The sequence below is a fragment of the Rattus norvegicus genome, chromosome 2 (genome assembly GCF_021556685.1).
Source record: "Rattus norvegicus strain SHRSP/BbbUtx chromosome 2, alternate assembly SHRSP_T2T, whole genome shotgun sequence".
In the NCBI taxonomy this organism is placed as follows: Eukaryota; Metazoa; Chordata; class Mammalia; order Rodentia; family Muridae; genus Rattus; species Rattus norvegicus.
Window position 1 is genome coordinate 175,782,592 of NC_141535.1, and position 27,412 is coordinate 175,810,003.

A 27,412-nucleotide genomic window follows, 5' to 3' on the forward strand; every position below is an offset into this window, starting at 1 on the left:
GACCTGAGTTCAAATCCCAGCAACCACATGGTGGCTCACAACCATCTGTAATATATAATAAATAAAAATATTTTATTTATATAAGCACACTGTAGCTGTCTTTAGACACACCAGAAAAGGGCATCAGATCCTATTACAGATGGTTCACAGTATGATCCAACATCTCGCAACAGGCATAGGCACTGCGTGTACGTGCCTATGGCCTGCCTGCCCCTGTATTTTCCACAGAGTAGATCGAGGTGCTTGTATGTTGCTCTGCAACAGAGGTAGAGGTCAGAGGTAGAGCTCTTGCTTAGTTCATATAAGGCCTCCCTCCTCCCCAGTGATAAATGTCCTAAAAAAGTGGCCAAGTGCCTCAGTGAATAGGGGAGAGATTGGAGGTCAATGCATGAGAGGCCAGAGAGAAGAGGAAGACATTCCTCTTCTGAATTTGGAGGCATCTGTTTTGTGGGGTTTCTGAAGAGTGCACACTGAATATATACTTGACTTGTCAGGTCCAAAGGTTTGACTCCAATTTCCCAAACTCCTGAAGGCAGTTCTAACATCCAGAAATGAGCTAGACCTGGACTATAAGAGGATTCCTCTGGAACTTGTAAAACTGGTTCCCATCAGCCAAAAGGAATTCTCTCCTTGACTTCTGGCAGAGAGACATATGACCTGTGGTGTCTATCAGCATATCAGCTCATGTTGGCATCCAGGCTCCCTCAGTATAGCATGTACCTATTACATACTTCTTTTTTTTTTTTTCTTTTCTTTTTTTTCGGAGCTGGGGACCAAACCCAGGGCCTTGTGCTTGCTGGGTAAGCACTCTACCACTGAGCCAAATCCCCAACCCCTACATACTTAAAAAAAAAAAAAAAACAAAAAAAAAAAACAGGGGTTGGGGATTTAGCTCAGTGGTAGAGCGCTTGCCTAGGAAGCACAAGGCTGGGTTCGGTCCCCAGCTCCGAAAAAAAGAACCAAAAAAAAAAAAAAAGCATTTATTTATTTTATGTATGTGAGTACACTATCACTGTCTTCAGTCACATAAAAAGAAGTCACCTATTACAGATGGTTGTGAGCCACCATATGGTTGCTGGGAATTGAACTCAGGACCTCTGGAAGAGAAGTCAGTGCTCTTAACCACTAAGCCATCTCTCCAGCCCTGTTACACACTTCAAAATCCATGCTAGAATCCTAGCCCTTCCTAACCTCTTTCCCTACCTTAAACTCTTTCTAGCTCATGGCCTCTCTCCCCTCAGAGACTTACCTTTCTTTTTTTAGAAAAAAATGTATTTATTTATTATATATACGTACACTGTACCTGTCTTCAGACACACCAGAAGAGGGCATCAGATCTCTTTACAGATGGTTGTGAGCCACCATGTGGTTACTGGGATTTGAACTCAGGACCTCTGGAAGAGCAGTCAGTGCTCTTAGCTGCTGAGCCATCTCTCCAGCCCATGAGACTCACCCCCTTTTTTTTTTTTCTTTTTTCTTTGGTTTTTTTTTTTTTTGGTTCTTTTTTCGGATCTGAGGACCGAACCCAGGGCCTTGCGCTTCCTAGGCAAGTGCTCTACCACTGAGCTAAATCCCCAACCCCGAAACTCACCCTTCTTATAACCAACTGTGCTCACTTTTTCTATCTCTGGTTAGTTTCCCTTCTCCCACAGATAACCCATGTCCAGTCTGTTAGCCATGTTCAGTCTATCTCTTTCTCTTTATGCTCTGAACTCTTCTGGGTACCTCTGTATTTTCTCTCTTTTATTTACAATAAAATACAAAAGACCTTTCCCTTAACCACACCATAAAGCAGTCACATTAGCGATTTCTTACTCCATCACCCACCACTGCATACAGTTTAGATAGCTTGTTAGATAGAAATAAGTTTGGATACTCAGGAGGCAGAGGCAGGTGGATTTTTGTGTGTTTGAGGCCAGCCTGGTCTCCAGACAGAGTTCCAGGCAGCCAGGGCTACACAGAGAAACCTTATCTTGAATAACCAAAAATAAAAAGTTTGGGTCTTCAAAGAAAAAGGTCACCATTCCAACTGAAGTGTCTGGACAAGACACACTTTACTCTGTTTGTTTGTTTGTTTGTTTGTTTGTTTTTTATTCATTTATTATATATAAGTACACTGTACCTGTCTTCAGACACACCAGAAGAGGGCATCGATCTCATTACAGATGGTTGTGAGCTCAGTGGTTAAGAGCACTGACTGCTCTTCCAGAGGTCCTGAGTTCAATTCCCAGCAACTGCATGGTGGCTCACAACCATCTGTCGTGGGATCTTATGCCCTCTTCTGGTGTGTCTGAAAAGAGTGACAACAAACTTACATAAATATAATAAAATAAATCTTAAGAAAGAGAGAAAGAGAGAGAGAAAGAAAGAAAGAAAGAAAGAAAGAAAGAAAGAAAGGAAGAAAGAAAACAAGCTTAGAGAATGAGGACATAGAAGCAGGAAATACAATTGGTCTTCCTCTTACTCAGGTGAAAGCTGTCTCTTCTGACCTCCTTGAGCACTCGTCATGCACATGGTGCATATATGTACGTCAGGCAAAACACTCATGCACATAAATAGTAATTTAAGAACCATTATATAGTTGTAAGAAGTCAATCAAGCCACCAGTGTTGGCACATGCCTTTAATCCCAGCTTCACCTAGAAGGCAGAAGCCAAGGGATCTCGTGAGTGCTAGACCAGTCCAAAAAAAAAGAAAGGAAGGAAGGAAGGAAGGAAGGAAGGAAGGAAGGAAGGAAGGAGCATAGGGCATCCCAGGAGAGCCAGGTGCAAATGCAAATGTTCTCTCATCACTTCCCCAGCACCTTGAGCAGTGCCAGAGCATAAAGTAGGTGGTGAACAGTAAACACATACTACATACAAGAGTACTACAGAAGAGCTGTGGAAGAATTCCTCTGCATATGTGCTATATGCATGTATTCGAATTCATGTATTTATGCACGTGTGCGCGCGCGCGCGCGCACACACACACACACACACACACACACACACACACACACACACACACACACACACACACACACACACACACACACGTAGAGACCAGAGGAGAACTTGCCGATGGATGTCCTATTAATGAGTCCAGGAATTCAAACTCAGTTGGGCAGGCATGGTGGTAAGTGACTTCACCTGCTGAGGGATCTCTCTGACCCTGTTTACTAGTTGTCTGAAGTCCCTGTAAAATGCTAATTACATAAGGCAGTGACCAGCCAGCTTGGAAACCTAAGAATGTAAGGAACAGCCGAATCAACTACTGCAGCTTTAAAACAAGTCGGAGTCTCTTTGAACTTTAAAAATGTGCCCGTGCAGTTTATTCCATTTTAGTTTACTTAAATAAACAGAGGAGTATTTTATGGGGGAATGTATTAAAGAAAAAAGATTTGAAGACACACAGGAAAGAGTCAAGGACTCTAGGTAACTCACTCCTTTGGGGTACCAGCCACCACAAAAGGGAAGGTGGGGCTTGTTCCAGAACTACAACATCCACAAGGCACTGGAAGGGACACATGGGTTTCCGGCCAGATCTGTTTCCGGTCTTTTGGAGGCTGACGCCGTTTTCCGGTTCTGTGGCCCAGGGAGGCGTTTCGGGTACTCACGGTGAGTCTGGGAGTCCCGGGAGCGTTGGGGGGGTCCTCGGTGATACGGCCTGAATCACAGCGCGGTGCACACTGCCGTGGCTTGGGCGGTTCTCGGGGCCCGCGGCTGCTGACGTGGCGGCGGGGCTGGAGTGTGGCGCCGCACAGGCTGCCCGGCTGGCAGTGTTTTCCATGCTTGGGTCCATTGCTCACTTTACTCTCTTTTCCGAAGATGAGGTCGCTGGTGGTTGTGGTGTTGGCTCTGTTAGCCGTCAGTCAAGCAGAAGAAGGAGCCAGGCTTTTGGCCTCCAAATCATTGCTCAACAGATACGCTGTGGAAGGGAGGGACCTGACCCTACAGTATAACATCTACAATGTCGGCTCCAGGTAACGGCCTAGAATTAGCAAGCTCCTTTATGAATTCTGAGCCTCCACGTGGGCACTGCGAACATTTTGTTGGGGAGTGAATTCTCTTTTGGAGTCCTCCAGCATCGAGTGCAGTGAGTGAGTGAGTGAGTGAGTGAGTGAGTGAGTGAGTAAATGAATGAATGAATGAATGAATATACTGGAGGGCTTACCTTTGTTGGGGTGCTTTTGAAAGTGAAGGCATCCTAAGGTGAACTACAAGAAACTATCTTCCACTTTGGGGTCCTGGAAGGCTTTCAAAGGCAGGAATAAATTCAGCTTGTGAAAAAGGAAATGCAGACACAGAGTGTCCACTTACTTCGCATGCAGACTCCCAGCTTTCTTCTTTTACCAACGATCACTTTGTTTGTTTGTTTTTCAAGACAGTGTCTTCGTGTAGCCCTGGCTGTCCTAAAATCCACTTTGTATACTAGATTAGCCTTAAACTCACAGACATCTGCTTCCTGAGTGCTGGGGTTAAAGGCATGTGCCACCACTGCTGGCTCCCATGAGCACTTTTATTGCCGTTGTTTCCTTTTATATTTCTTTTCCATTTTTACCTTACTTCCACTATCTAGATATTAGAGCAGGAATAGCCTTGGGCACATTCACTTCTGGATAGTTGAATATTCTGGTGTTTCTGAGCAACAGAGTCCAGGCCTTGATCTGGATTCTTCAAAACAGACCCAGTTTATACGGTGGTTTCTTTTGACCAGCAGGTGGATTTTCTGGTTAGCTCCCTTCATCCCATGCCCCTCACTTTTTGTTTCTCTGCTTTCCAGTGCGGCATTAGACGTGGAATTATCTGACGATTCCTTCCCTCCAGAAGACTTCGGCATTGTCTCTGGTATGCTCAACGTCAAATGGGACCGGATTGCTCCGTATCCTTTTTTTATAGGTGTTGAGGGCTGGGAGAGAGACAACGTGGGAAAGAGCAAGGGTGCTGCAAGCAGACTGAGTGTGTGGCCCCTTTCATGTCATATATTGGGAGGATGAGGTGTCAGCTGTGTGTGTCTTCCTTCAGGTTATAAGACTGTCTCCTTCAGTTCCATTAGGGAGATATAGACATTTATAAAGACATATGTGGCCATGAATGTATACTGAATGTCCTTTTTCTCTTTGCATTGCCAGAGACAGAATAGGTATTCACACACAATGGGTAAGAAAGAAGTGCTCTACATCTGAGGTGTTTTCAAAGCAGATTCAGTGGGATGTCACCAGGGAGACGCTGGGTACTTGTTAGCCTCTCCTCTTTTTTTTTTTTTCTTTTTTCTTTTTTCTTTTTTTGGTGCTGGGCCTTGTGCTTGCTAGGCAAGCGCTCTACCACTGAGCTAAATCCCCAACCCCTAGCCTCTCCTCTTAGTAAGTGATTTTTTTTTTCTTTTTTCTTTTTTTTCGGAGCTGGGGACCGAACCCACAGCCTTGTGCTTGCTAGGCAAGCGCTCTACCACTGAGCTAAATCCCCAACCCCAGTAAGTGATTTTTATATTTTGACTTTTCTTTCTTTTTTTAAAGATTTGTTTTGTTTGTTTGTTTATTATAAATACACTGTCACTGTTTTCAGACACACCAGAAGAGGGCATCAGATCTTATTACAGATGGTTGTGAGCCACCATGTGGTTGCTGGGAATTGAACTCAGGAAGAGTAGTCGGTGCTCTTAACCACTGAGCCATCTCTCCAGCCCCTTTTCAAGACAGGATTTTCCTACATAGTCCAGGCTGTCCTGAAACTTGCTATGCTGACTAGGCTGGTCTTGAACTCACAGAGATCCTCCTGCATCTGCCTCCCAAGTGCCAGGATCAAAGGTGTGGGCCACCACTGCACTGTGACAGTTATTTATTTATTTATTTATTTATTTATTTATTTTTTTTTTTTTTTTTTTTTTTTTTGGTTCTTTTTTTCGGAGCTGGGGACCGAACCCAGGGCCTTGCGCTTCCTAGGCAAGCGCTCTACCACTTAGCTAAATTCCCAACCCCGACAGTTATTTTTACTATTGAATTACATGATTAGTCCTCCCTCCCCTGCTTTGTGTGTTAAAGTGTACTTAGATACTCTCTCTCTCTCTCTCTCTCTCTCTCTCTCTCTCTCTCTCGTGTGTGTGTGTGTGGTGTGTGTGTGTGTGTGTGTGTGTGTGTGTGTGTGTGTGTGTGTGTGTGTGTGTGTCTAGGCAAGAAGATATCAAGAGAGCCTTGGAGCTGTGATTACAGAAGGTTCTGTTCTATGCCCAGAACCAAACTCCAAAGAGTAGGAAGTGTTCTTTTTTTTTTTTTTTTTTTTTCCCTTTTCTTTTTTTCGGAGCTGGGGACCGAACCCAGGGCCTTGCGCTTGCTAGGCAAGCGCTCTACCACTGAGCTAAATCCCCAACCCCAGTAGGAAGTGTTCTTAAACCTCTAGCTACATGTTTACATTTTTCTGATGAGGATAAATATTCTCTTTGTATTTTTGTTTGTTCCTTTTGTTTTTATACTGTGTACTATATTTTTAAGAACTTCTGTTGTGGACTGAGGTGATTTTTCTGTGGGTAAGAGCACTTTTGTTTTTACAGAAGACACAAGGCTGGTTCCCAACACTCTTGTCAGACAGCTAGCTCACAGCCATCTGTAACTACACTCCAAAGACTCCAAGGTCCTTTCCCAACATGTCTAGGCACTGACATCAATGTGTACATGCACATAAACCCCTGGAACATACACACAAATGTAATTATAAGTAAAATCTTGACAGAAATGATACTGTACGTCTTTAATCCTAGCACTCTACATAAAGAACCAACCTAGTCTGCCAGCCAGCTAGATACAGTGAAAAAAAGAGAAAATATGCCAGGCACTGGTGGTGCACACCTTTAATCCCAGCCCTTGGGAGGCACAGGCAGATGGATGTCTATGAGTTCAAGGCCAGTCTGGTCCACAGATTGAGTTCCAGGACAGCCAGGGTTGTACAGAGAAACCCTGTCTATACACACACACGCACACGCATGCACAAAGAAAAGAAATAATAATGAAAGATTTTCTAAGTTGTTTAAAAATATGTGTGTGTTGTATTACTTTTGGTGGGGTAGGGTCTCTACCCTGCTTCTTTCTGTAGCTCCTGAATAAAGACAGAAAGCTGGTGTTTTATCTGCAGGCTGCTGGCTCTGTGCTGCACAGTTCTGAGCTATTCTAACCCGGAAGGGGATTACTAACCAGATGAAGGCCCAGTCACTGCCAGCTCAGCTTCTCTGCCATGTGCTTCCGGGTCATCCTGCCTCATGGTGACATCTCAGCAGTCTCTCCTTCCCCTCTCTCCTCCTCGGTCACAGGCTCCAGCCTTTTATTAACCAATCAGGGATATCGAGGAGCATTCTTACTGAACACAGTTTAATGCAATGCGCCAAGATCAGGTTACAGTCTGGACTGGGGCCCAGAACTTCTGAATACACTGTGCACAAGACTAACCCCAGCACGTTTGTGTGTATCTAGAGAGATGGCTTAGCAGTTAAGAGCACTTGCTGATCTTTCGGAGGACCCGGGTCTACTCCCAGCATATTATAAAATGTATTATTAGTATAGCATGCCATATGCTAAATTTCAAAGAGTGCAGATGTTAGGCATGAAGTCACTTCATGAGTTATTAACTGTTTTGTGGCCAGGATGGAAAGGTGGTTGCTGCTTTGTTTCATTGTCTTTCTGAGATGGGGTTTCTGTGTAGTCCTGACTGTCCTCTAACCCACAGAGATCTGCCTGCCTCTGCCTCCTGGGTGCTGGAATTAAATGACTACACCAGCACAGTAGACCTTCGCCATCATTTTTTCTTCCTTAACCCTTGGGCCAGTGCTAGCAATGTCTCCCACACAGTGGTCCTGCGTCCTCTCAAAGCTGGTTACTTCAATTTCACTTCTGCAACAATTACTTACCTGGCCCAGGAGGATGGGCCTGTTGTGGTAAGTTCTACAAACCTTGAGCTGGGTAGAGCTCCAATCTCCTTAAAAACTCCCTACTTTGTTTTCAAAATATATGTGTTTGTGTGTGAGAGAGCATGCATGTATGTTGGGTGTCCGTAGAAGCCAGTAGACAACTGATCCCCTGGCTGTCTCTCCTTAAAAGCTCTTGCAGAGGGGTTGGGGATTTAGCTCAGCGGTAGAGTGCTTGCCTGGGTTCGGTCCCCAGCTCCAAAAAAAAAAAGAAAAAAAAAAAAAAAAAAAAAAAAACTCTTGCAGAAAATTTCCGTAGCAGCTGCTCAGACAGGTTGACTATATACCTGGAATGGTCCTAAGGAAGTCTGGTTCCAATCGTAAAGTTCCAGAATTGGGTAGCTGCACCCGATGGGAGACCATAGTTTCTTTTCACTTTGTTCCTTTGCTCTCCCTTTAATCTAGAATGTGTCACTTGCTCTCCATTTCATAGCCGTCCTTGCCATTTTCAGTCACCTTCCCAGGCTCCTCTGTTACTGTCTTCCCTCTCAGAAGGTCCTGTTCCACCCGCTGTTTCACCCCTTCAGGAGCCATCCGCCCCCACCCCCTCCCTCTCTTGGTTATTGAGACACATCTCACTATGTAGTCCTGACTGGCCTGGGACTCATTATGTAAAGTAGGGTGGCCTCACAAGAGACCATCCTGTCTCTGGATGGGGTTAAAGGTGGAGACAGAATCTTACTGCGTCCTCCTGGGTGGCCTAGAACTCACTTTGTCAACCTGGCTGACCTGGTATTTGTGACAGTCCCTTGCTTCTGCCTTACCTGTCCAGCTGTGACCTCACCATCACTGCCCTCAGCCTTATTTTTAATTAATTGACTGATTGAAATGTTATGTTTTAATTTATTAATTTATTCTTTGAGACAGGGTTTCCCTGTGCATACCCCTGGCTGTTCTGGTACTTGCTTTGTAGACCAGGCTGGCCTCAAACTCACAGAGATCTGCTGCTTCTGACTTCCATGTGTTGCTTCTAAAGGTGCACATCACTGCGACTGACTGAATTTTTTTGTTTTTATGCTAAGATTGAGGCATTCTCCTGTAGCCCAGACTGGTCTCAAACTCTCAATATATGAATGAGGCTGACCTTGAGCTCGTGATCTTCTGGCCTCGTCACCCAAGTACTGGGATTAAGAGTGTGAGCCACGGGGTTGGGGATTTAGCTCAGTGGTAGAGCGCTTGCCTAGCAACCGCAAGACCCTGAGTTCGGTCCCCAGCTCCGAAAAAAAGAAAAAAGAAAAAAAAAAAAAGAGTGTGAGTCACTATGCCCAGCACTACCTGGTACTTGGTGGGTTAACAGACATAAAAATCAAAGGCTCACTCACCATGTGAGAACAGAGTTATTTGCAGTGAGCTCCAAACTCTTGGCTCCTCTTGAAAGCAAAGGAATGTGGAGCGGCCCCAGCCTTCCTCTGGTAATGTACATTTGGGTAGGGCTTTAACATATTCAGGACGCTTCTTAGTACTTGAGCTGAGCCTTGGTCAGCCCTCAAGTAGAAAAGGGTGTTTTCTCGTGAGGAATAAGTAAATGATTGCAGAGGACTTGTAACTCTGTTATACACCTTGTCTTTTTTTTTTAAATATGATTTATGTATGTGAGTACACTGTAGCTGTCTTCAGACACACCAGAAGAAGGCATGAGATCCCCATTACAGATGGTTGCAAGCCACCATGTGGTTGCTGGGAATTGAACTCAGGACCTCTGGAAGAGCAGTCAGTGCTCTTAACCGCTGAGCCATCTCTCCAGCCCACAGCTTGTCTTATAGACAGGAGTGAGCCTGAGTCTGGTGGGTGGGGCTTTGGGTTTAGTTGTGTAGCTGGCCTGAGCTGTTCAGCAGATACTCAGTGTGTGGCGAGTGAGATCTCCGGTCTCCTGGCTCCTAATCCACTTTCCTTTATAGATGCTAAAGGGAGTCATCTCTCTGGTTTTTAAATTTGTATTTAATTTTGGTTTTTGACGATAGGGCGTCTCTGTGTAGCTCTGGCCATTCTAGAACTCACTCTGTAGATCAGGCTGACCTCTAATTTAGAAGTCAACCTGTCTCTGCCTCCCGTGTGCTGAGATTAAGGCACGTGTCACCATGCTTCACCTATCTAATTTAAAAGCTCTTCTTAAATTTTTAAACATTTGTGTATCTGAGAGCTTTGCCTGCTTGTATGTGTGTGTTTTACACGCATGTCTAATATCTAAAGAGGTCACAGGGATGGGGTTTCCTGGAACTGTACTTAGGGGTGGTGGTGAGCACTCACTCTGTGGGTATTGGGGAGCCATCTCTGTCCCTCAACAGCTTTTGCCTTTTTGCTTTTTCTTTTCTTTTCTCAGCTCTGATAATCAAAGCCCAGGCCTCTTGTGTGCTGTCCAAGAACCCTGCCACTTGAGCTCTAGTTCTGTTCTTTAAACACTCTTGCCTGTGTGTGCTGGTAACTCAGTGTAATGCTTAGAGATGTGTGGGCTGGAACGACCTGTTCTCAGATGAGGTAGCTTTGAAGCTCGCCTTAACACCTTCTTTTTCCTTCTCCAGATTGGCTCCACCAGTGCCCCTGGACAGGGGGGAATCCTCGCTCAGCGGGAGTTTGACAGGAGATTCTCCCCCCATTTTGTAAGCACTTCTAGTATTGTCTCCTCATCCCCTGGGGTGAGAACTCATTTAGTTCTGGAAAGGCAGGCAGGCAGGCGGACAGACAGACAGACTGGTAGGCAGGCAGGCCTCATGGTTTTAGATCGACTCCTGATGTAGTCATGCCCAGAGTTTTGTCAATGAGCTCACAATAGCCAGCACCAAAAACCTGGATTTGCTCTGCTCAGCCTTCAGTAGAGGCCTGTGTCAGTCGGACCCCCAATAGATTCATGGGGGGGGGGAGTCACCAAGTTTTGGGGTAGTTGAGTGATATGTACCACTGTGCCCAGCTGGAGCTTGGAGAGAATTTTTCAGAGCTGACTAAACACTGAATTCATCCAGAGCTCCAAATAAGTCCTTCCCCATGAGATGACCTGGGCCTGAGGACGCAGCTCAGGTGCTGGCGTGTTTGCCCCGCATGCTCAGGGTCCTGGGTTCTATCCCAGCACCTCGTGGGAAGTGAAGGCAAGGACATGAGTTTATCATCAACCATTTAACCAGTTTGAAGCCGGCTTGGCTACATAGACACAGGAGCAACAGAATTCCCCTGGCAGCATAAGGGACCCAGGAGGGCGTTGAAAGGGAGGCGCTGGTCAGTCAGGTCTTACCCTGGGCCCTGGTCGGGCTATAGTCAGCACCACCTGTCCAGTCTTTGAGTCCACAGAGGATTTAGCCAGGCAGAGAGGAGCCAAGGAAGGACAGACTTTGAGAACAGCTCAGATTGACTCACGGCCTGCTGTGAGCCAGGAATGACAAGTGTTTAACAAGGCTGGAAAGTGAGCAGGGTGAAGTATGAAGGAGATAGCCCGGGGTCTCCTCGGGAGGCGCGTCTGTTAGGGGTGTCCCCCTCCTCAAACCCTGTCTAGAATTGGGGCTAGGTGAGGCTTTGGCTGCACAGCTTGAAAAGGAGACCAGTCGTAGAGAGCCCTTTTGTCTGAGGGAGGGGCTGGCAAAGCCCTGCTCACATTCTGGGCCTTGCTGCTCCTCTCCCATTGAACCATTCCCTCCCCCTTCCTCTTCCCTCCTCTCTGTACCCAGACTCCTAAACAGCCCCTGTTTTCCTCCACAGCTGGACTGGGCAGCCTTTGGGGTCATGACCTTGCCCTCCATAGGCATCCCTCTGCTCCTGTGGTATTCCAGCAAGAGGAAATACGATACTCCCAAACCCAAGAAGAACTGAATGCAGTCTCCTCTGCCCTTCTCCCAAGAAACCGGGTGTCTTCTAGACTCCAGAGGGTGTCAAATGTGTTCTCTTGGCCCTTGGCTCTTTTGTCCTGAATCTTACCCTGAACTCAACCAGAATGCAAGGGGCAGGCCTGCAGGTTTGAGAGGGCCTCCCTGTTGTCACTGAAGCCATACAGACAGGACTGCCTTTAGCCACAGCTTCAGGGCTTGAGGGTCCCACCAAGGTGCTGTTGGTATAATATTAGCAATGTGAACTCTTGGGGGTCCAGGAGGGACTGTCTGACACCCCCATCCCCTGGCAGCTCCTCTCAAGAGGGTAGAAGGTTATGGGGGCTACACAGGCTCTGCCTGGATTTGGGGCACTTACCAAATGGATTTTCTAATAAAAACAAATGCCATACCCATGTGTTTGTCTTGCTGTGGATAGACAGGTCATTTTTGGAGCCCAGGTCTTGAAGCTCCAGCTCCAGGGAAGTCAGGAGGCTTTCTTGGCCTTGAAGTGTGGTCTGTTCTCAGAGATGTGCCTGAGTCCTTTTGAACCCTTGTGGTCATCTTTTCTTCTGTTTTCACATTGATCACCACAGACCCCCTGTGAGCCTTCCTTGCTGGCTCTCCACAGCTGGAGATGGCTCTGATCTATTTACTGACCTTTCTAGAAAATAGTTCTTAGGCCTTTTCTGCCTCACTAGTCTAAGTCAGTGTTTCTCAACCTGAACCTAGGGCTCGAAGGACCCTTTTACAGGGGTCAAATAAGATATTTACATTACAATTCATAACAGTGGCAAGACTGTAGTTATGAAGTAGCAATGAAAATAACCTTATGGTTAGGGGTCATCATAACATGAGGTACTGTATCTTTAATCAGCGTTGGGAAGGTTGTCACAGCGTTCGTTGGGAAGGTTGAGAACCTCTGAGTAGTGGTTTCTAGGATGGGACGGAATATGGGTCAGTGGCTAAGAGCACTGACTGTTCTCTTGGACTTGGGTTCTGTTCTCAGCATCCACATAGCAGTTCACCACCTCTAACTCTAGTTCCAAGGGACCCAGTGCTCTCTTCTGGACTTTGCTGGACCAGGTGCTGCAGAAAAAAACTCACATATAAGTTTTTTTAAATTAAGTTTTTAAAAACTAAATGGCATCTCTTTGGGGCTGGAGAGATGGGTCAGCAGCAAGAGCACAGACTGCCCTTGCAGAGGACCCAAATTCAGAAACTAGCATCTGTGTCAGGTGGCCTTTACCTCCATAGACAGGGGATCCAACACCCTTTGATGACCAGTGCAGGCACCCACACATATACCTATAAATAAAAGTTATTAAAGGAAATGGCTTCTGTTGAGTTTGAATTTATTTTTTTATTTTGAGATGGGATCTCCTTATTGCATAACTCTGGCTGTCTTGAAACTCCCTTTGTGGATCAGGCTGGCCTCAGATTCCCAGAGATCCACCTGCCTCTGCCTCCTAAGTGCTGAGATTAAAGGCCTGTGCCAAATGCCCAGCAATATTTTTATTTTCAGGCCAGGAAGAAGTGCTGGGTTTCCTGCTGCGTTGGACCCTCTAGTAGCCAGTGGGAAAAGCAGCTTTGGCTTTTTTTTCAGAGTCAGTTTACTGTGGCTTCTCCACTGTAAACCTACTCTGTCCAACGCAGGAATGCCGTGGTCTGAGAACGGCCTCCCAGGCAGGAGGGGAAACCCAACAAACACTGGCTTTGTTTCTGCTACCAAGTTTCCCCTTTAGAATCGGCTCCTCAGCTCCCCTGCCTAACCGGTTTAACCTTTCCTTTACCCAGCCGTGGAAGCCTCTGGGTCCCTGAAAGATGAAAAGGACTTGGAGACAACGGGAAGCTCCAAACGGGGTGGCCCTCAGGCAGCTAACATCCTTCCTTCAGGCCCTGCAGCTTGGACACCCCAGCGCCAGCCAGGTCAGAAAGCAAGAAAGATGACTCTCTTATTCATCGTGCTCCGGTGGGACTCTGGGAATGCTCAGACTGGGCAGGGTGAGCAGGTGTAGGGGTGTCTCAAGTGGGGAGTGCTTTTGATAGGATCTTATCTAGTGCTGAACCCTTCCTTTCCAGAGAGGGAAGCCCTGTTTCCCATGTGTGCTTTCTCCTGGAGCTACAGAGTTAAGTCACAGGAGGAGGGCTCTCCTGCCCTCCCCAGGATGGACTTGGGCAGGTGACATAAAGTGTTTCTTTTTGGTGTTCACTCTGGGTGGTCTCTTCTGGAAGACCGGGGCTCTCTCTCCTTTTCCTTGCACAGATCATGGTTGTATGAACTGGCACTGGCGGGAGAGGAGATGAAACGGGAGCTCACCGGTGACAAGCAGGGAAGGCAATGGATGTCATGGGTACTTTGAAAAGAGGCCGAGCTAGATACTTCATCTTTCAAGAGATCAGCTGCCTTGAAGTCAGGGTGTAATTTGAGCCTCCCTTCAGCAGTGGCTGTGGAGAATGTAAGCACTCTTCAAGTCTGTAGACGAACTTAGCTGAAATAGTTGGCTTCAGCACTGCCTTTGTCACCCTCAAGCAACCAGATAGGATGACTGCCAACAGTGCTCCTTGATGTGCTCTCTCTCTCTCTCTCTCTCTCTCTCTCTCTCTCTCTCACACACACACACACACACACACACACACACACACACACACACACACACACACACACACACACACACCCTCCAAACGGAGGCTCCACCCTGAAAGGATAGATAGCCAATGGGTGCTAGGTGTCTTCTACCTCCTGAAGACCGGCCCTCTAGCCCTCCCACAGCATCCAGGCAGCTTCCCATCTCCTCAGCTTGGTACCAGAGGGAGCCAGCTGCTTCCATTTCTGCTCCCTTCACATCTAGGCCTTCAGACCTGAAGATCGTGGAGAGTAGGAGAGCTTCCCATACAGGGAGAATGGGGGTCAGCTGAGTGGAGAGACAGGAAGTTAATCTCCCTGGGGTGTACCACTGGAACATGAAGAGTAGCACTGGGGTTGGGGATTTAGCTCAGTGGTAGAACGCTTGCCTAGGAAGCACAAGGCCCTGGGTTCGGTCCCCAGCTCCGAAAAAAAAGAACAAAAAAAAAAAAAAAAAAAAAAGAGTAGCACTGACCACACAGCGGGAATCCCAGCCCCTAGATGGCCACTCAATGTTGACCTCTGGCAATCCCCATCTTGGAGCTTGCATCTCATCAAGATTGTTTAATGTGGATTTTCGTGGACTCCTCCCCACTAAAACATCACAAGCATTTCTTCTGTATTCTCAGGAAAAAGCAAATCAAGTCCCTTTCTCACATTTGACTGGGGCATGTAGGGAAGGACACAGCGTTCCTTCTGACAGCAGCTGCCTTTCCCCTCCCCACAGCAAGGACTTCAGGGCAAAGGACTTATAGCTGACTATAAGACAACGGATTTGTTTGCTGTATTCAATAGGTCATGAAGGACAAAGTACGTTGGGTTATCCAAAGATCACCTGTAGGTGGCAGTCTAGTCAATTTATTTTTATTTATTGTTTTTGTGACAAGAGTCTCAAGGCTTGTCTCTGTATAAATAAGACTAGTCTGACCTCACTAGATAGGCCAAGTTGGTCCTGTCCCAGAGTGCTGTGTGCCACCACACGGACCCACAATGCATTTACTAAGTGACGTCTACAAATCCATACTTCCCGTTTGCTGCTCCACTTTACAAATTAGTAACTTGTCCAAGGCACCGTAAACCATTATTTGTCAGAGACAGCGAACCTCTCAATGAGCACTTTCCAGTAGCCACAGGATCCTGAAGAAAGGCCTCTCCCTGTTACCTCAGGAAGTCCAAGCTGTGCCAAGCTGCCCTCTGCCCTGGAGGAAGAGGTTGAGTCCACACCCCCTTAGTTGTTACCAAGGAAAGGGTGGAGGAGCTGGTCAAATATTCTGCTGCCTGGTATCCAAAACAAGGCATGCCACGCGTTGGCGTGCTGGCTGAGTTGCTGGTCGCCCTGTTGCTGTCAGAGCGAGGGCCCTCCTCATGTACTTGTATCACAAATAAATACAACCTCTCCTCCCACTCGCTACTGTAACCTGCCTCTTAAAGGGACCAAAGCATGGTTGTTAAGCCTACTATGAGAGAGGAAGGAGGACCCTGCTGACTTGGGGGAGACCTTGCTGTTAAGTAGGCCTCCAACTGTGATCCCTGCCCTGGGATGGTGTTCCCCTTTCCCCTCCACAGCATCTCCCTGTTCCCTGCCAGAGGGAAGCTAAAAGTTCCCTAGTTGTCAGGGTCCCACATCTTCTCCCCTCAGGGGGACCGCAGCCTAGAGTCCCACACCTGTTTCCACGGGAGACTGAGTCCTGTGGCAACCTTTTGTTCAGAGAACACTTAGAGCAGGGTGGTGGCACCAGAAGGGTTAAAGGACTGGCCACAGAACGGTCTAAGGTGTTTGAAGTAGGGTGGGGAAGGGAAGGGCTTAAGCAGTTGAAGAGGCAGCTGGTCAGGATTGGAATGAGTGCCCCCTGGCCCCTATGCAAACTTCTGGACCATGAACACAGTTCCTGTAGAGGGACCAAGAGAGAGGCACCCCCACCAAGGTGCCCGGAGAGACCTTTAGAGGGGCTGCCTGACGCAGGACTTGTGCCCATATTGAAGTCACCAGCTGAGGGCAAGAACAGGTTTCCCACCCTCGGAGCCTCTCCCAGGTCTGGTGAGTCTCTTCTTCCCTTTCCTGACTTCTTGCTTGAGAAGGGTGCATTCGTCAGGCGCAGGGATATCCAGGAGCTCCTCAGCACCCAGGAAGTAGCAAAAGAACTTACAGGTTTCTCACCAACATCTTACTTTCACTTCCTATTTCTAATTAGGGGGCAGCGTGTGTTTGTATAGATGCTAGGCGTATGTGTTTGTGCGCACGTATGTGTATATGCATGCATATATGCAAATAGGAAAATAAGGAGTCACAATAACTGATCAAGGATCACAATGACTGGTTAATACAAGGTGTGTCATCAAATGTTGATAAATCCTTTTTGTGTTTTCTCTTTTGATCTTTAGAATCTTGTAGGGTTAACATACTCAATCCTCATATTAAATACAAAGGTTAAAGGATTTAATAACTAACCTATGTCAATTAAGATCCAAGTTGTAGGACTAGGTTTCAAAGTCAAGTTCATTTGACATCCAACTCTGTCATGTTGTCATTAAAAGATTAAAAGCAAAAGCAAAACAAAATGCCACTATCATTTTTATCCTGGGGTGTGCTGTGACTGGAACCCAGCACCTCCGTAAACTGGATGAGTGTTCCACCCCTGAACTATAGCTCACCTGGGGCCATGTTTCTTTTTCTTTTTTTTTTTTTTTTTTTTTTTTTTTTTGGTTCTTTTTTTCGGAGCTGGGGACCGAACCCAGGGCCTTGCGCTTCCTAGGTAAGCGCTCTACCACTGAGCTAAATCCCCAGCCCCTTCTTTTTCTTTTCTTTTTTTTTCTCCAATTCATTTATTTCTATTTCATGTGCACTGTGTTTCGCCTGTATGTATATCTGTGTAAGAGTTTTGGATCATTTGAAATTGGAGTTAGGAACAACTGTGAGCTTCCTTGTGGGGCTAGGAATTAAACCTGTGTCCTCTGGAAAAGCAGCCAGTCCTCTTAACCACTGACTTATTTCTCCAGCCCTGCCCCACCTTTTTTGAGGCAGGATTTCTCTATTTCTGGCTGTCCTAGAACTCCCTATGTAGACCAGGCTGGCTTCAAACTCACAGAGATTCACTGACTCTTCCTGAGTGTTGGGACTAAAGGTGTCCACAATCATGCCCAGCCCTGACTGTGATCCTTATAGTCAGGACACCAAGGACGGCCACAGGGTCTGGGATCCTGGAGACACAAATGCCCCCAGCACCTCTGTGTCTGGAAGTATTTCTTTTATCCTAGAGAGTTAGTTATGAGATGTCACGGGCCTTTAGAAGATTTTTCTCTTGTAGTTTTTGAAAAGGAATTACCAAGGATTATGGTGTAATGACATGACTTTTTTGTTAATTTTTAAGTATGGGGATAGGAGGGACAACTAAAACACATTTTGTTTGAAAACTACCAAAATGAAATCTAATTTTTTTGTAAGCTAATAAAAATTGTAAATTCACATTTATGATTTAATAAAGTAACTTTAAAGGGATAGAAGGGTGGGGGTGCTGCTGTTGGGGGTGCAGTTTTGTCATGAAGCTACATTCATAAAGCCTAGTGCTTGAGCCCCAGAGAAACAAAACAATCTCATTCTTTCCTGAAGCCAAGCCCTTCCAGAGTCTAGACTGTCCCACTGTCCTATTAAGGCTTACCCACCCTGCCAACTACTTTAGCATTTCCTGGGAACTGCCAGGTTAATTTCCTGTGTCACCCTGGCCAAAGTCTCCTTAGATGTCTCTCTGAACCTCAGACCTCCTCTTGCCCCACCCTTTTGGCACAGATACACCTGTGCCTGCTGAGGAACTGGTGGAGAAACGAGGATTGGCTACGCTTGACAGGTTTTTGCCTCCCTATCCTACCCCTTGTTGGCCGGATTAGGACCAGGGCTCCTACAGGGAAGTGTTCAGTAGCAAGCCCAGGGTATGGTACGGAGGGGAGGAAGGCAGAATTCTTAAATTCAGTTCGCAAGCAAACAAAACGAAGCCGGTGATTACCTGTGGAAACAGCAAAGTTCCGGACTGGCGCGTGAGCCTCAAGGGTCACAGAGGAGAGGGTGGGGTGGCGTTGAGATGCCTGCCTGATGACCTAGAGCCAAGTGTGGTTAGATTAGGGTCTGGGGATGCTTGACTACCTTCCCAGCTCGGAACGTCTGGAATTTCCTAACAGTAGAGGCAATGACTGCTCTGTGGGTCAGGGCTGCAGGGGAGTGCCTGTTCAGACTTACCACAGAAGCTGGCCTAGGTAAATGGCATCTGGTCACACATGCTTCTGGCTGTCCTTGCATTGATGTATCATCCTTCTGGGTCCTTGTCTCTGTGCTTCACACTTAGTATATGGTACAGTTTACAGGACTGGTTGCCAGGTGAATGGCTCTCCTCCAGCCTCCCTCCCTCCTCCCCCCCCTCCCCCCCCATTTTAATAATTACCCTTGTGTGTTGACTTTCAACTGTGCCAGGGTGCAGTGGTGCACAGCTGACTGTCTCTTTTTGTTTAAGCTTTTATTTATTTTATATATGTGAGTACACTGTTGCTTTCTTCACGGACTCCAGAAGAGGGCATCAGATCCCATTACAGATGGTTGTGAGCCACCATGTGGGTGCTGGGAATTGAACTCAGGACCTCTGGACGAGCAGTCAGTGCTCTTAACCGCTGAGCCATCTCTCCAGGCCCTTCTTTTTTTTTTTTTTTTTTTGCATTTTGCATTTTGGGAATTGTACTGTTCTCTTCTCCAGCGTTGTCAGCAAAGAAAGTCAGACAAAGAAAGAGATGCAGAGCACCAGCACTCAGCCAAGGCAGGCTGATCGGGAAGACAGAATGTTCCCGCCATAGATGAGTGGTCCCATGTACAGGGTTAGAAGGGAAGTACACTGCTGGGGTCTTCCCGACAGTAAAAGCAGCTAGCTCTGCTCTAACCCTGCTTCTCACGGTTGGACTCATGGTTGCCTTAGGGCTTCTGTAGCTGTGATAAACACCATAGCTATAAGCACTGGGGGAGAAAGGTTCATCCCCCAGCTTACAGTAAGTGCATCATGTAGAGAAGTCAGGGCAGGAACTTGGATGCAGGAACTGAAGCAAAGGCCATGAAAAAAACCCAGCTTGTTCCCTGAAACTCGCTCATTTCACTTCTCACCCAGTGGGCGGGACCCACTCCAATTAATCATTAATCAAGAACATGGCCCACAGGCCAATCAATCTTGTGGAGACATTTTCCCAACTGAGGTTCCCTCTGGCTTGTGTCAAGTTAACAAAAAGTAGCCAACTCCTCAATGGCTTGCCTTTCTCTTTTAATTTGTTTAGTGTGTGTGTGTGTGTGTGTGTGTGTGTGTGTGTGTGTGTGAGAGAGAGAGAGAGAGAGAGAGAGACAGAGAGAGACAGAGAGAGACAGAGAGAGAGAGATGTGGGATACCAAGGCACACTCCTGGAGGTCAGGATAGCTTTTGGAGGTCAGCTCTGTCCTGTTGTGTGGCCTTGTGGGTCTCGAGATTAAATTCAGATCTTCTGGCCTGGTAGCAAGCAGCTCTTCCCTGCTGAGCTGTCTCACAAGCCCTCTTGGTTCACTTTCTCTGAGAGAATAAACAGGTTAAAATTTGAACCGTTAAAAATTTTCTGTAGGACTGGAAAGATAGCTCGGTGGTTAAGAGCACTGTCTGTTCTTCCAGAGGTCCTGAGTTCAATTCCCAGCAACATGGTGGCTCACAACCATCCGTATTAAGATCCGATGCCCTTTTCTGGCCTGCAGGCATACGTGCAGGCAGAAAGCTGCATGATGTATACATAATAAATATTCAAAAAAAGAGAAAATTTAAAAAAATGTTTAAAAAAAATTTCTGTAGAGCCAGAATTTTTCTATGACTGACCAGATGTGTGTGGCCTTGACTGGCCTGCATTTTTCTATGTAGATTAGCCTGGCCTGCATTTTTCTATGTAGATTAGTCTGGCCTCAAATTCACAGAGATTTACCTACCTCTGCCTTCCAAATCCTCAAATTCCCTGGCCTTCTCAGTCTTTATTGCCTAGATTTGTAGGCTTTCTCCATCATTGTCCCTCCACCCTGAAGATTCCGAATCCCAGAGCCAGACATGAGAAACTTCCAGGCCTCAGGGGTGGGGGTGTAGTTCAGTGGGTAGAGTACTGGCCTAGTCTATTGAAACCCTGAATTTAGATCCCCAACACCACATACACCAGGCATGGCACATAACTGCACACCTGCAATTCCAACTCTCAGGAGGTCGGGCAAGAGGCAAGTTGAAGATCATCTTCAGCCCAGTCCGAGGTCAGTCAAGGCTATAAAGGGAGACCTTGTCTCAAACACATTGGTTTCTGAAGATTTACTGTAATCCTTCCTGGTGGTAGCTACCAGGATGTCCTCTCCTGGGACTGTCCGCTAGCAGAACCAGGGCCTGCCTGACAATACTTTATTCAGATTTTTTATGGTTTTTTTTCTTTTTTTTTTTTCGGAGCTGAGGACCGAACCCACAGATTTTTATGTTTTTTTTTTATTCATTTATTATATATAAGTACACTGTAGCTGTCTTCAGATACACCAGAAGAGGGCATCGGATCTCTTTATAGATGGTTGTGAGCCACCATGTGGTTGCTGGGAATTGAACTCAGGACCTCTGGAAGAGCAGTCGGGTGCTCTTAACCACTGAGCCATCTCTCCAGCCCCCGATTTTTACGTTTTTATTGGTGTGTTTTTGTTTTTGTTTTTTAGGCAGGGTTTCATTTCATAGTCCTGACTGTCCTGGAACTCACAGAGATCACTGCCTCTAGGTCCCAAGTGCTGAGATTAAAGGCAAGCACCACCAGGCCTGCCCAAAATTATTGATTGATTGATTGTGTTTTGTCTGCCTGTACATATACACTTGCATGCCTTGTGCCCAAGAATGAAGAGAGAGCCCCTGGAATTAGAGTTGTAAATGACTGTGGGTGTCGGGAACCAAGCCTGGGTCCTCTAAACAGCCACCAGTGTTCTTAACCACTCCAGCACTGTTATCACTTATCTGTTTGAGTGTGACCTTGAACTCAAGTCTTCATGATAAGCAACTTTAGCCACCTCAGCGCCATTTATTACTGTTTTAATTTTAAATGTATAATATTTATTTGTTGGGGGCACATGAATAGGTGCACAAGGATGTCTGAGGATGACTTTCCTAAAGCATGTGGGTCCTGGGGATGGGTTGTTGGCAGTGAGCGATCTACACACAGAGCCAGCCTCCCTGGCTCTGATTGATTGGCTCTGAAACTGGGTGGGAGCTGAGTGACTTCCCTTGCTGTGTTCAGGAGCTTGTGTTCTGGCTTCGGCAGGCAGTGTAGGCTCCACCATGTGAGGGGTCAGCTTTGCAATCCCACCACCTCCAGTCAACTGCACTCGAGGCTTTGAGCTACTGAAGCTCTGCATGCTGACAAACCCGGGGTGACAGAGGGGGAAATGTCTGCTTGCTGGACGCCGACAAGCTGACTTCCTATGTGGGCTCTGGGTGATATTTAGGAAGTGGGTATGTTGGGGTTATCAATGTCTCCTCCCCAAAACCGTTGCAGGATGCCTTTTTGATATAGAGCAGATCTTAAAGCTTTTTCTATAAAGACACAGAAAAACAATATTTTAGGCTTGTGAGCCATATGGTCTCTGTCATAACAATCAACTTGGCTGACAATATGCAAATGAGTGAGCAAGTTAAAAAACCCTATGAGTATTGAAATTTCAATTTTATGGAAATTATATATATGACTTATATAGAATATATATTCTCTCTATATGTGTGTATATATGTATATATATATGTGTATATATATTAACACATACATATGAGACATGGTCCTATATATACATTGGTCTCACTCAGTGTAGCTGATGATGACCCTGAACTTTTGTGCGTGGTATGTGTGTGTGTATGTGTGTGTGTACATATATGTTCCCATGTGTATGCCTATATATGTGTGTATGGAGGCCAAAGGTCAATCCAAATGCTGTTCCTCAGGATCTGGTCACTTTTTATTTATTTTTTTAAAGATTTGTTTATTTTATTTATATTAGTACATTGCAGCTGTCTTCAGACACACCAGAAGGGGACATCAGATCCCATTACAGATGGTTGTGAGCCACCATGTGGTTGCTGGGAATTGAACTCAGGACCTCTGGAAGTGTAGTCAGTGCTCTTAACCGCTGAGCCATCTCTCCAGCACCACTTTTTATTTTTGTTGCTTGGTTTTTTTTTTGTTTGTTTGTTTTGTTTTTTTGAGGTTTTATTTATTTATTTATTTATTTATTTTTTTAAAGATTTATTTATTTATTATATAAGTACACTGTAGCTGTCTTCAGATACACCAGAAGAGGGCATCGGATCTCTTTACAGATGGTTGTGAGCCACCATGTGGTTGCTGGGAATTGAACTCATGACCTCTGGAAGAGCAGTCGGGTGCTCTTAACCACTGAGCCATCTCTCCAGCCCACGGTTTTATTTATTTTTATTTTGTGTGTATGAGGGCTTTTCCTGCATATATGTCATTGAACCATGTACATGCCTGGTGCCTGCAGAGGCCAAAGAGGGAGTCAGATCTCCTGGAACTACAATCACAGACAGTCGTGAACTAGGAAGAGAACTAGGTTCTTTGCAAGAGCAGTGAATTCTCTTTAGACACTGAGTTAGCGCTGCAGCCCCTCTGTCTGCCTTTTGGAGACACTCATCACTGTGTAGCCCAGGCTGACCGGGAGCTAGTCACAGTCCTCTCCTCTTAGCCTATCACGTGCTGGAGTAACAAGCATGCACCCGCAGGCCCAACATCAATGTCTTCTTTTTAATTTTTTTTTTCAACAATTTAAAAAAGACAAGGTGGGACTGAGGGCAGCCGAGGCCGTGTTTCAGCGGTTAGAATACGCGCGGATCCTGCAGAGGTTCAAGTTCCGGGGCGTTCACACGGTAGTTTGCATCCACCTACGATTGGAGTTCTGTGGAATCCATGCTCTGTTCTGGCCTCCACAGTCACTACACACACACAAGGACATATCCGTATATGCAGGTGAAACAGTCATATCCATACAATGAAAATAAATAGTATTTCTCTACCAGACGAGGAGCGGTGAGGTGACTCAGACTCGAGCCTACTGACCTGAGCTCCCCCACGAAGGAGAACCAGTTCCCAAGCTTCCTCTGACCTCCACGTGTGTGCTGTGTCACGCACCCCCTTCCATGGTCTCTCCCTCTCTCATACATACATAGAAACAAAATAATCAAAATGCAATTTAAAAATTAAGATAGGGCCTTCAAGGTCACTGCACAGGAGAAAGGCACTTGCTCCAAAGCCAACATCTGGGTTCAGTCCCCAAGACCCACAAGACAGAAGGAGAGAAATGACTCCTATGAGCTGTTCTCTGACCTCTACATGCACTCCATGGCACATTTGTGCACACACACATACACAGATAAATGTTAAAAATAAAGAAGGCCAGCAAGATGGCTTCATGAGTAAAGGCATCCAATGAACAAGCCTGGAGACTTGACCTCCGGACCCCACGGGAAGGTGGGAGAGAGGTAACTGATCAACCATGCACTCTTCTGACTCCACACCTCCAATAATAATAATAATAATAATAATAATAATAATAATAATAAATAGTGATATAATACAATAAATAATAATAGTAAAATAGTGATATAATGGACTAGAGAGATGGTTCAGTGGTTACGAGCATTGACTGCTCTTCCAGAGGTCCTGAGTTCAATTCCCAGCAGCCACATGGTGGCTCACAACCATCTGTAATGAGATCTGATGCCCTCTTCTTGGTGTCTGAAGACAACTACAGTGTACTCATATAAATAAAATAAATAAATCTTTAAAAAATAGTGACATGATAACAACAACAATAATAATAGTAATAGTAATGAAATAAATAAGCCAGGAGGAGCTGGAGAGATGGCTCAGTAATCAAGAGCATGGCCGGTATTCCAGAAATCCTGAGTTCAATTCCCAGCACCCACATGGCAGCTCAGAACTGTCTGTCACTACAGTCTCATGGGATCTGATGTGGTTTTCTGGTGTGCAGATGTACATGCTGACCAACACTCATTTACACATGGTACATTTGCCAAGCACGGAGGCACACCCCTTTAATTTCAGTACTCAGGGGGCAAAGGCAGGTAGATCTCTGTGAGTCTGAGGTCATCTCTGTTTATCTAGCAAGTTCCAGCACAGCCTGTGCTGGAGAAACACTGTCTCAAAAAAAAAGGGGACTGGAGGACTCTGATTGAGAGCACTGAGTGCTCTTACTGGAGGCCCAGATTTGATTCTCAGCACTCGAGTGGTGGCTTATAACTCTAGACTCAGGGGGATCTGATTTCCTCTAGTTTCTGAGAGGAGCATGTAGGTAGGCAAAATACACAAAAAATAAACATTAATAACAACGACAACAACTAGTTGGGAGATGATGGCACACGCCTTTAATCCCAGCACTCGGGAGACTGGTAGATCTCTGAGTTCAAATCCAGCCTGGTCTATAGAGTGAGTTCCAGGACAGCCAGGGCTACACAGAAAAACCCTGTTTCCAGGGTGGAGGAGAGTCAGGGTGTAGTAGCACATGTCTTTAATCCTAGCACTTGGGAGGCAAAGGCAATGGATCTTTGTGAGTTCAAGGCCAGCCAGGGCTACACAGTAAAAAAATTATTGCAAAAATAAATAGTTGTAGTAGTTCAGAAGCTAAGGCAGGTGAGTTTTCTATGAACTCTAGCAATAGTTGGGTTACATAGGGAGATCCTGTCTCAAAACCCAAAATCTAGGAATGTAGCCAAGTGGTCGAACATTTTCCTGGCATATGTGAGCTCCTGGGTTTGACATCCAGCACTGTAAATGTTGACAGGACAGATTTGGCCTGGTCATCTGTTTGCCATGGTCTATTCTAAAAGGCCCCTCCCACTCCCTCCCTTCCAGGGTCTCTGAGCATCTGACAGGCTGTTCTTTTCTTCTTTATAACTTTGCAACCCAGGGGTGTTGGTGTTAGTGTCCAGCTGCGACTGTATTTTCTCTCTTTTTGTCTCAAGATAAAATAGCGGGTCCCCTCAACATGATGCCTCTTTCTGCTTCTGTCTTACTTTGTCTTTCTAGGTTTCCAGTCCAGGAAGCCCTGAATAACAGTGGCAGCAATAGAGTCTCTCTCTCTCTCTCTCTCTCTCTCTCTCTCTCTCTCTCTCTCTCTCTCTGAGAAACGGTCTACCTATGTAGCATAGAGTTACAGGCTACCCTGTAACTCTATGTAGACCAAGCTGGCCTCTGCCTCTACTGCTAGGAAAAGGTGAGCACCACTGTGCCCGGTTATTGTCAATATCTTAACATCCTTGCAAGATAAGTGGATAAGTGTCTTTTGTTTTTTCTAGACAGGCTGTGTAGCTCTGATTGTCTTGGAACTTGCTCTGTAGACCAGGCTGGCCTCGAATTCACAGAGATTTATTGCGTGGTCTCTGCCTCCTGAGTTCTGGGATTAAAGGCATGTGTCCCCACCGCCTAGGCCATAAGTGTCTTTTTTTTTTAAAGATTTATTCATTTATTATACATAAGTACACTGTAGCTGTCTTCAGATACATCAGAAGAGGGCATCGGATCTCTTTACAGATGGTTGTGAGCCACTATGTGGTTGCTGGGAATTGAACTCAGGACCTCTGGAAGAGTAGTCGGCGGATGCTCTTAACTGCTGAGCCATCTCTCCAGCCTGGCCATAAGTGTCTTAATCATGATTCTATTTCTGTGAAGAGACAGCATGTTGGAGGCAACTTTTTTTTTTTTTTTTTTTTTTGGTTCTTTTTTTCGGAGCTGGGGACCGAACCCAGGGCCTTGCGCTCGCTAGGCAAGCGCTCTACTGCTGAGCTAAATCCCCAACCCCTAAAAGAAAGTATTTAATTAGTGTGCTGGAGCAACAGCTGAGACTTCACATTTGATTCATAGGCAGGAGGCCAAGAAAGGAGGCAGGTAGACTGGTGATGGTTTTTGAAACCTTAAACCTACTCCCAGTGACACGCCTCTCCAACAAGGCCCTTCCCACTATTCTTTCCCAAAACAGTTCCACCAACTGGCGTACAAACATTCAAATATGGGAGTCTATGGAAACTATTCCCATTGAAACCACTGCAGTAAGGAATGACATTCTTATACTTTCTGAGACCAAAGAAAGTAGAGGAGGAGGAGGAAGAGGAAGAGGAGGGGGAGGGGAAGAAAAAGGAGGGGAAAGAGGAGGAGAAGGAGGAAGAGGAGGAAGAAGAGGAAGGGAAGGGGGAAGAGGAGGAAGAAGAGGAGGAGGGGAAGGGGGAAGAGGAGGAGGGGAAGGGGAAGAGGAGGAGGGGAAGGGGGAAGAGGAGGAGTAGGAGGAGGAAGAGGAAGAGAGGAAGAAGAGTGGAAGGAGGAGGAGGAGGGAAAGGAAGAGGAGGAGGAAGTTGCAGAAGCCCAAGATCATTCCAGCTTAAATTAAACCAGTTACACCTGAAGCAAGCATGGGGTTGGCTTTGAGCTACAGTGCCCCCTGCTGCACCTACTTAAAGTTCTCCTCCTATACTCAACAGTAAGTGAGTGGTGAGAAGCTTAGTCAATGAAGTCAGCAGAGGAGAGGTGGCCACAGTCCAGGGCAGTAAGGGTCAGGAAGATAAGTCAGGCTACAGCTTACTGTTTTTCCTGCCATTTCTTTTTTTTTTTTTTTCTGATCCAATTGATAAGATATAATTTGCCCATCTAGACAGCACCCATCCCTTAAAAATATTCATAAAACCTGTATCTATACACAGAGAATAATCTTAACATCTGCCACCACGTTCTCCCCCTGTCACTTCATTTCAAGTGCCTGTTTCAGAAGCTCCTACTTGTGTCACCGGAAACAGTGATGTGACTTGTTGTGACCTCAGTGCCTGCTTCCTTGTCCCTTGAGCCATTTCCTGAGGAAAGCAGCCGGCGGAAGGTAGGAGGGAGCAAAGAAAAGAACAAAGAGAGAATCAACTCCTGGAAGGTGTCCTCTGACCTCCTCAAGCACACCAAGCCACATACACATAAATAATAAATGAGACCACTTGTTTGCCCACACATTACACAGC

The 27,412-nt window shown here is 46.1% G+C and overlaps 2 protein-coding genes and 1 long non-coding RNA gene across 22 annotated transcripts in view; 2 read left to right on the forward strand and 1 right to left on the reverse strand.

Annotated features, from left to right (window-relative positions):
* Positions 1-3,517: 3,517 nt before the first annotated feature.
* On the forward strand, positions 3,518-12,132 carry Ssr2 (signal sequence receptor subunit 2). The gene is made up of 6 exons (NM_001106442.1): positions 3,518-3,595; positions 3,806-3,960; positions 4,761-4,859; positions 7,790-7,898; positions 10,448-10,525; positions 11,613-12,132. The coding sequence occupies exons 2-6, from the start codon at positions 3,806-3,808 to the stop codon at positions 11,721-11,723; spliced, it is 552 nt and encodes a 183-aa protein (NP_001099912.1). The 5' UTR covers positions 3,518-3,595; the 3' UTR covers positions 11,724-12,132.
* A 3,982-nt stretch (positions 12,133-16,114) lies between these two features.
* The window catches only part of Arhgef2 (Rho/Rac guanine nucleotide exchange factor 2), a 59,216-nt gene continuing 47,918 nt past the window's right edge, over positions 16,115-27,412 (forward strand). For 4 of the 20 annotated variants that reach the window (XM_087623444.1, XM_087623473.1, XM_087623510.1 and 1 more), the window contains exons 1-2: positions 16,115-16,380; positions 27,163-27,279. The gene's annotated coding sequence lies outside the window, so the exon portion shown is untranslated. Of the gene's footprint in view, positions 16,381-18,122; positions 18,185-27,162; positions 27,280-27,412 lie in introns of those variants that run through there. The other 16 variants (XM_087623461.1, XM_087623491.1, XM_087623514.1 and 13 more) reach the window with 8 other exon arrangements.
* Positions 17,067-18,757, reverse strand: LOC148006712 (uncharacterized). Its single transcript, XR_015676363.1, has 2 exons — positions 18,571-18,757; positions 17,067-18,431 (listed from the first exon to the last, which is right to left on the reverse strand). It is a non-coding gene; the product is annotated as an uncharacterized LOC148006712 (long non-coding RNA).

Coding starts and splice junctions, on each gene's coding strand:
- Ssr2 (NM_001106442.1), top strand. CDS start 3,806: ATGAGGTCGCTGGTGGTTGTGGTGTTGGCTCTGTTAGCCGTCAGTCAA. Junction 3,961..4,760: donor ATCTACAATGTCGGCTCCAG/GTAACGGCCTAG, acceptor TCTGCTTTCCAG/TGCGGCATTAGACGTGGAAT. Junction 4,860..7,789: donor AAATGGGACCGGATTGCTCC/GTATCCTTTTTT, acceptor CCCTTGGGCCAG/TGCTAGCAATGTCTCCCACA.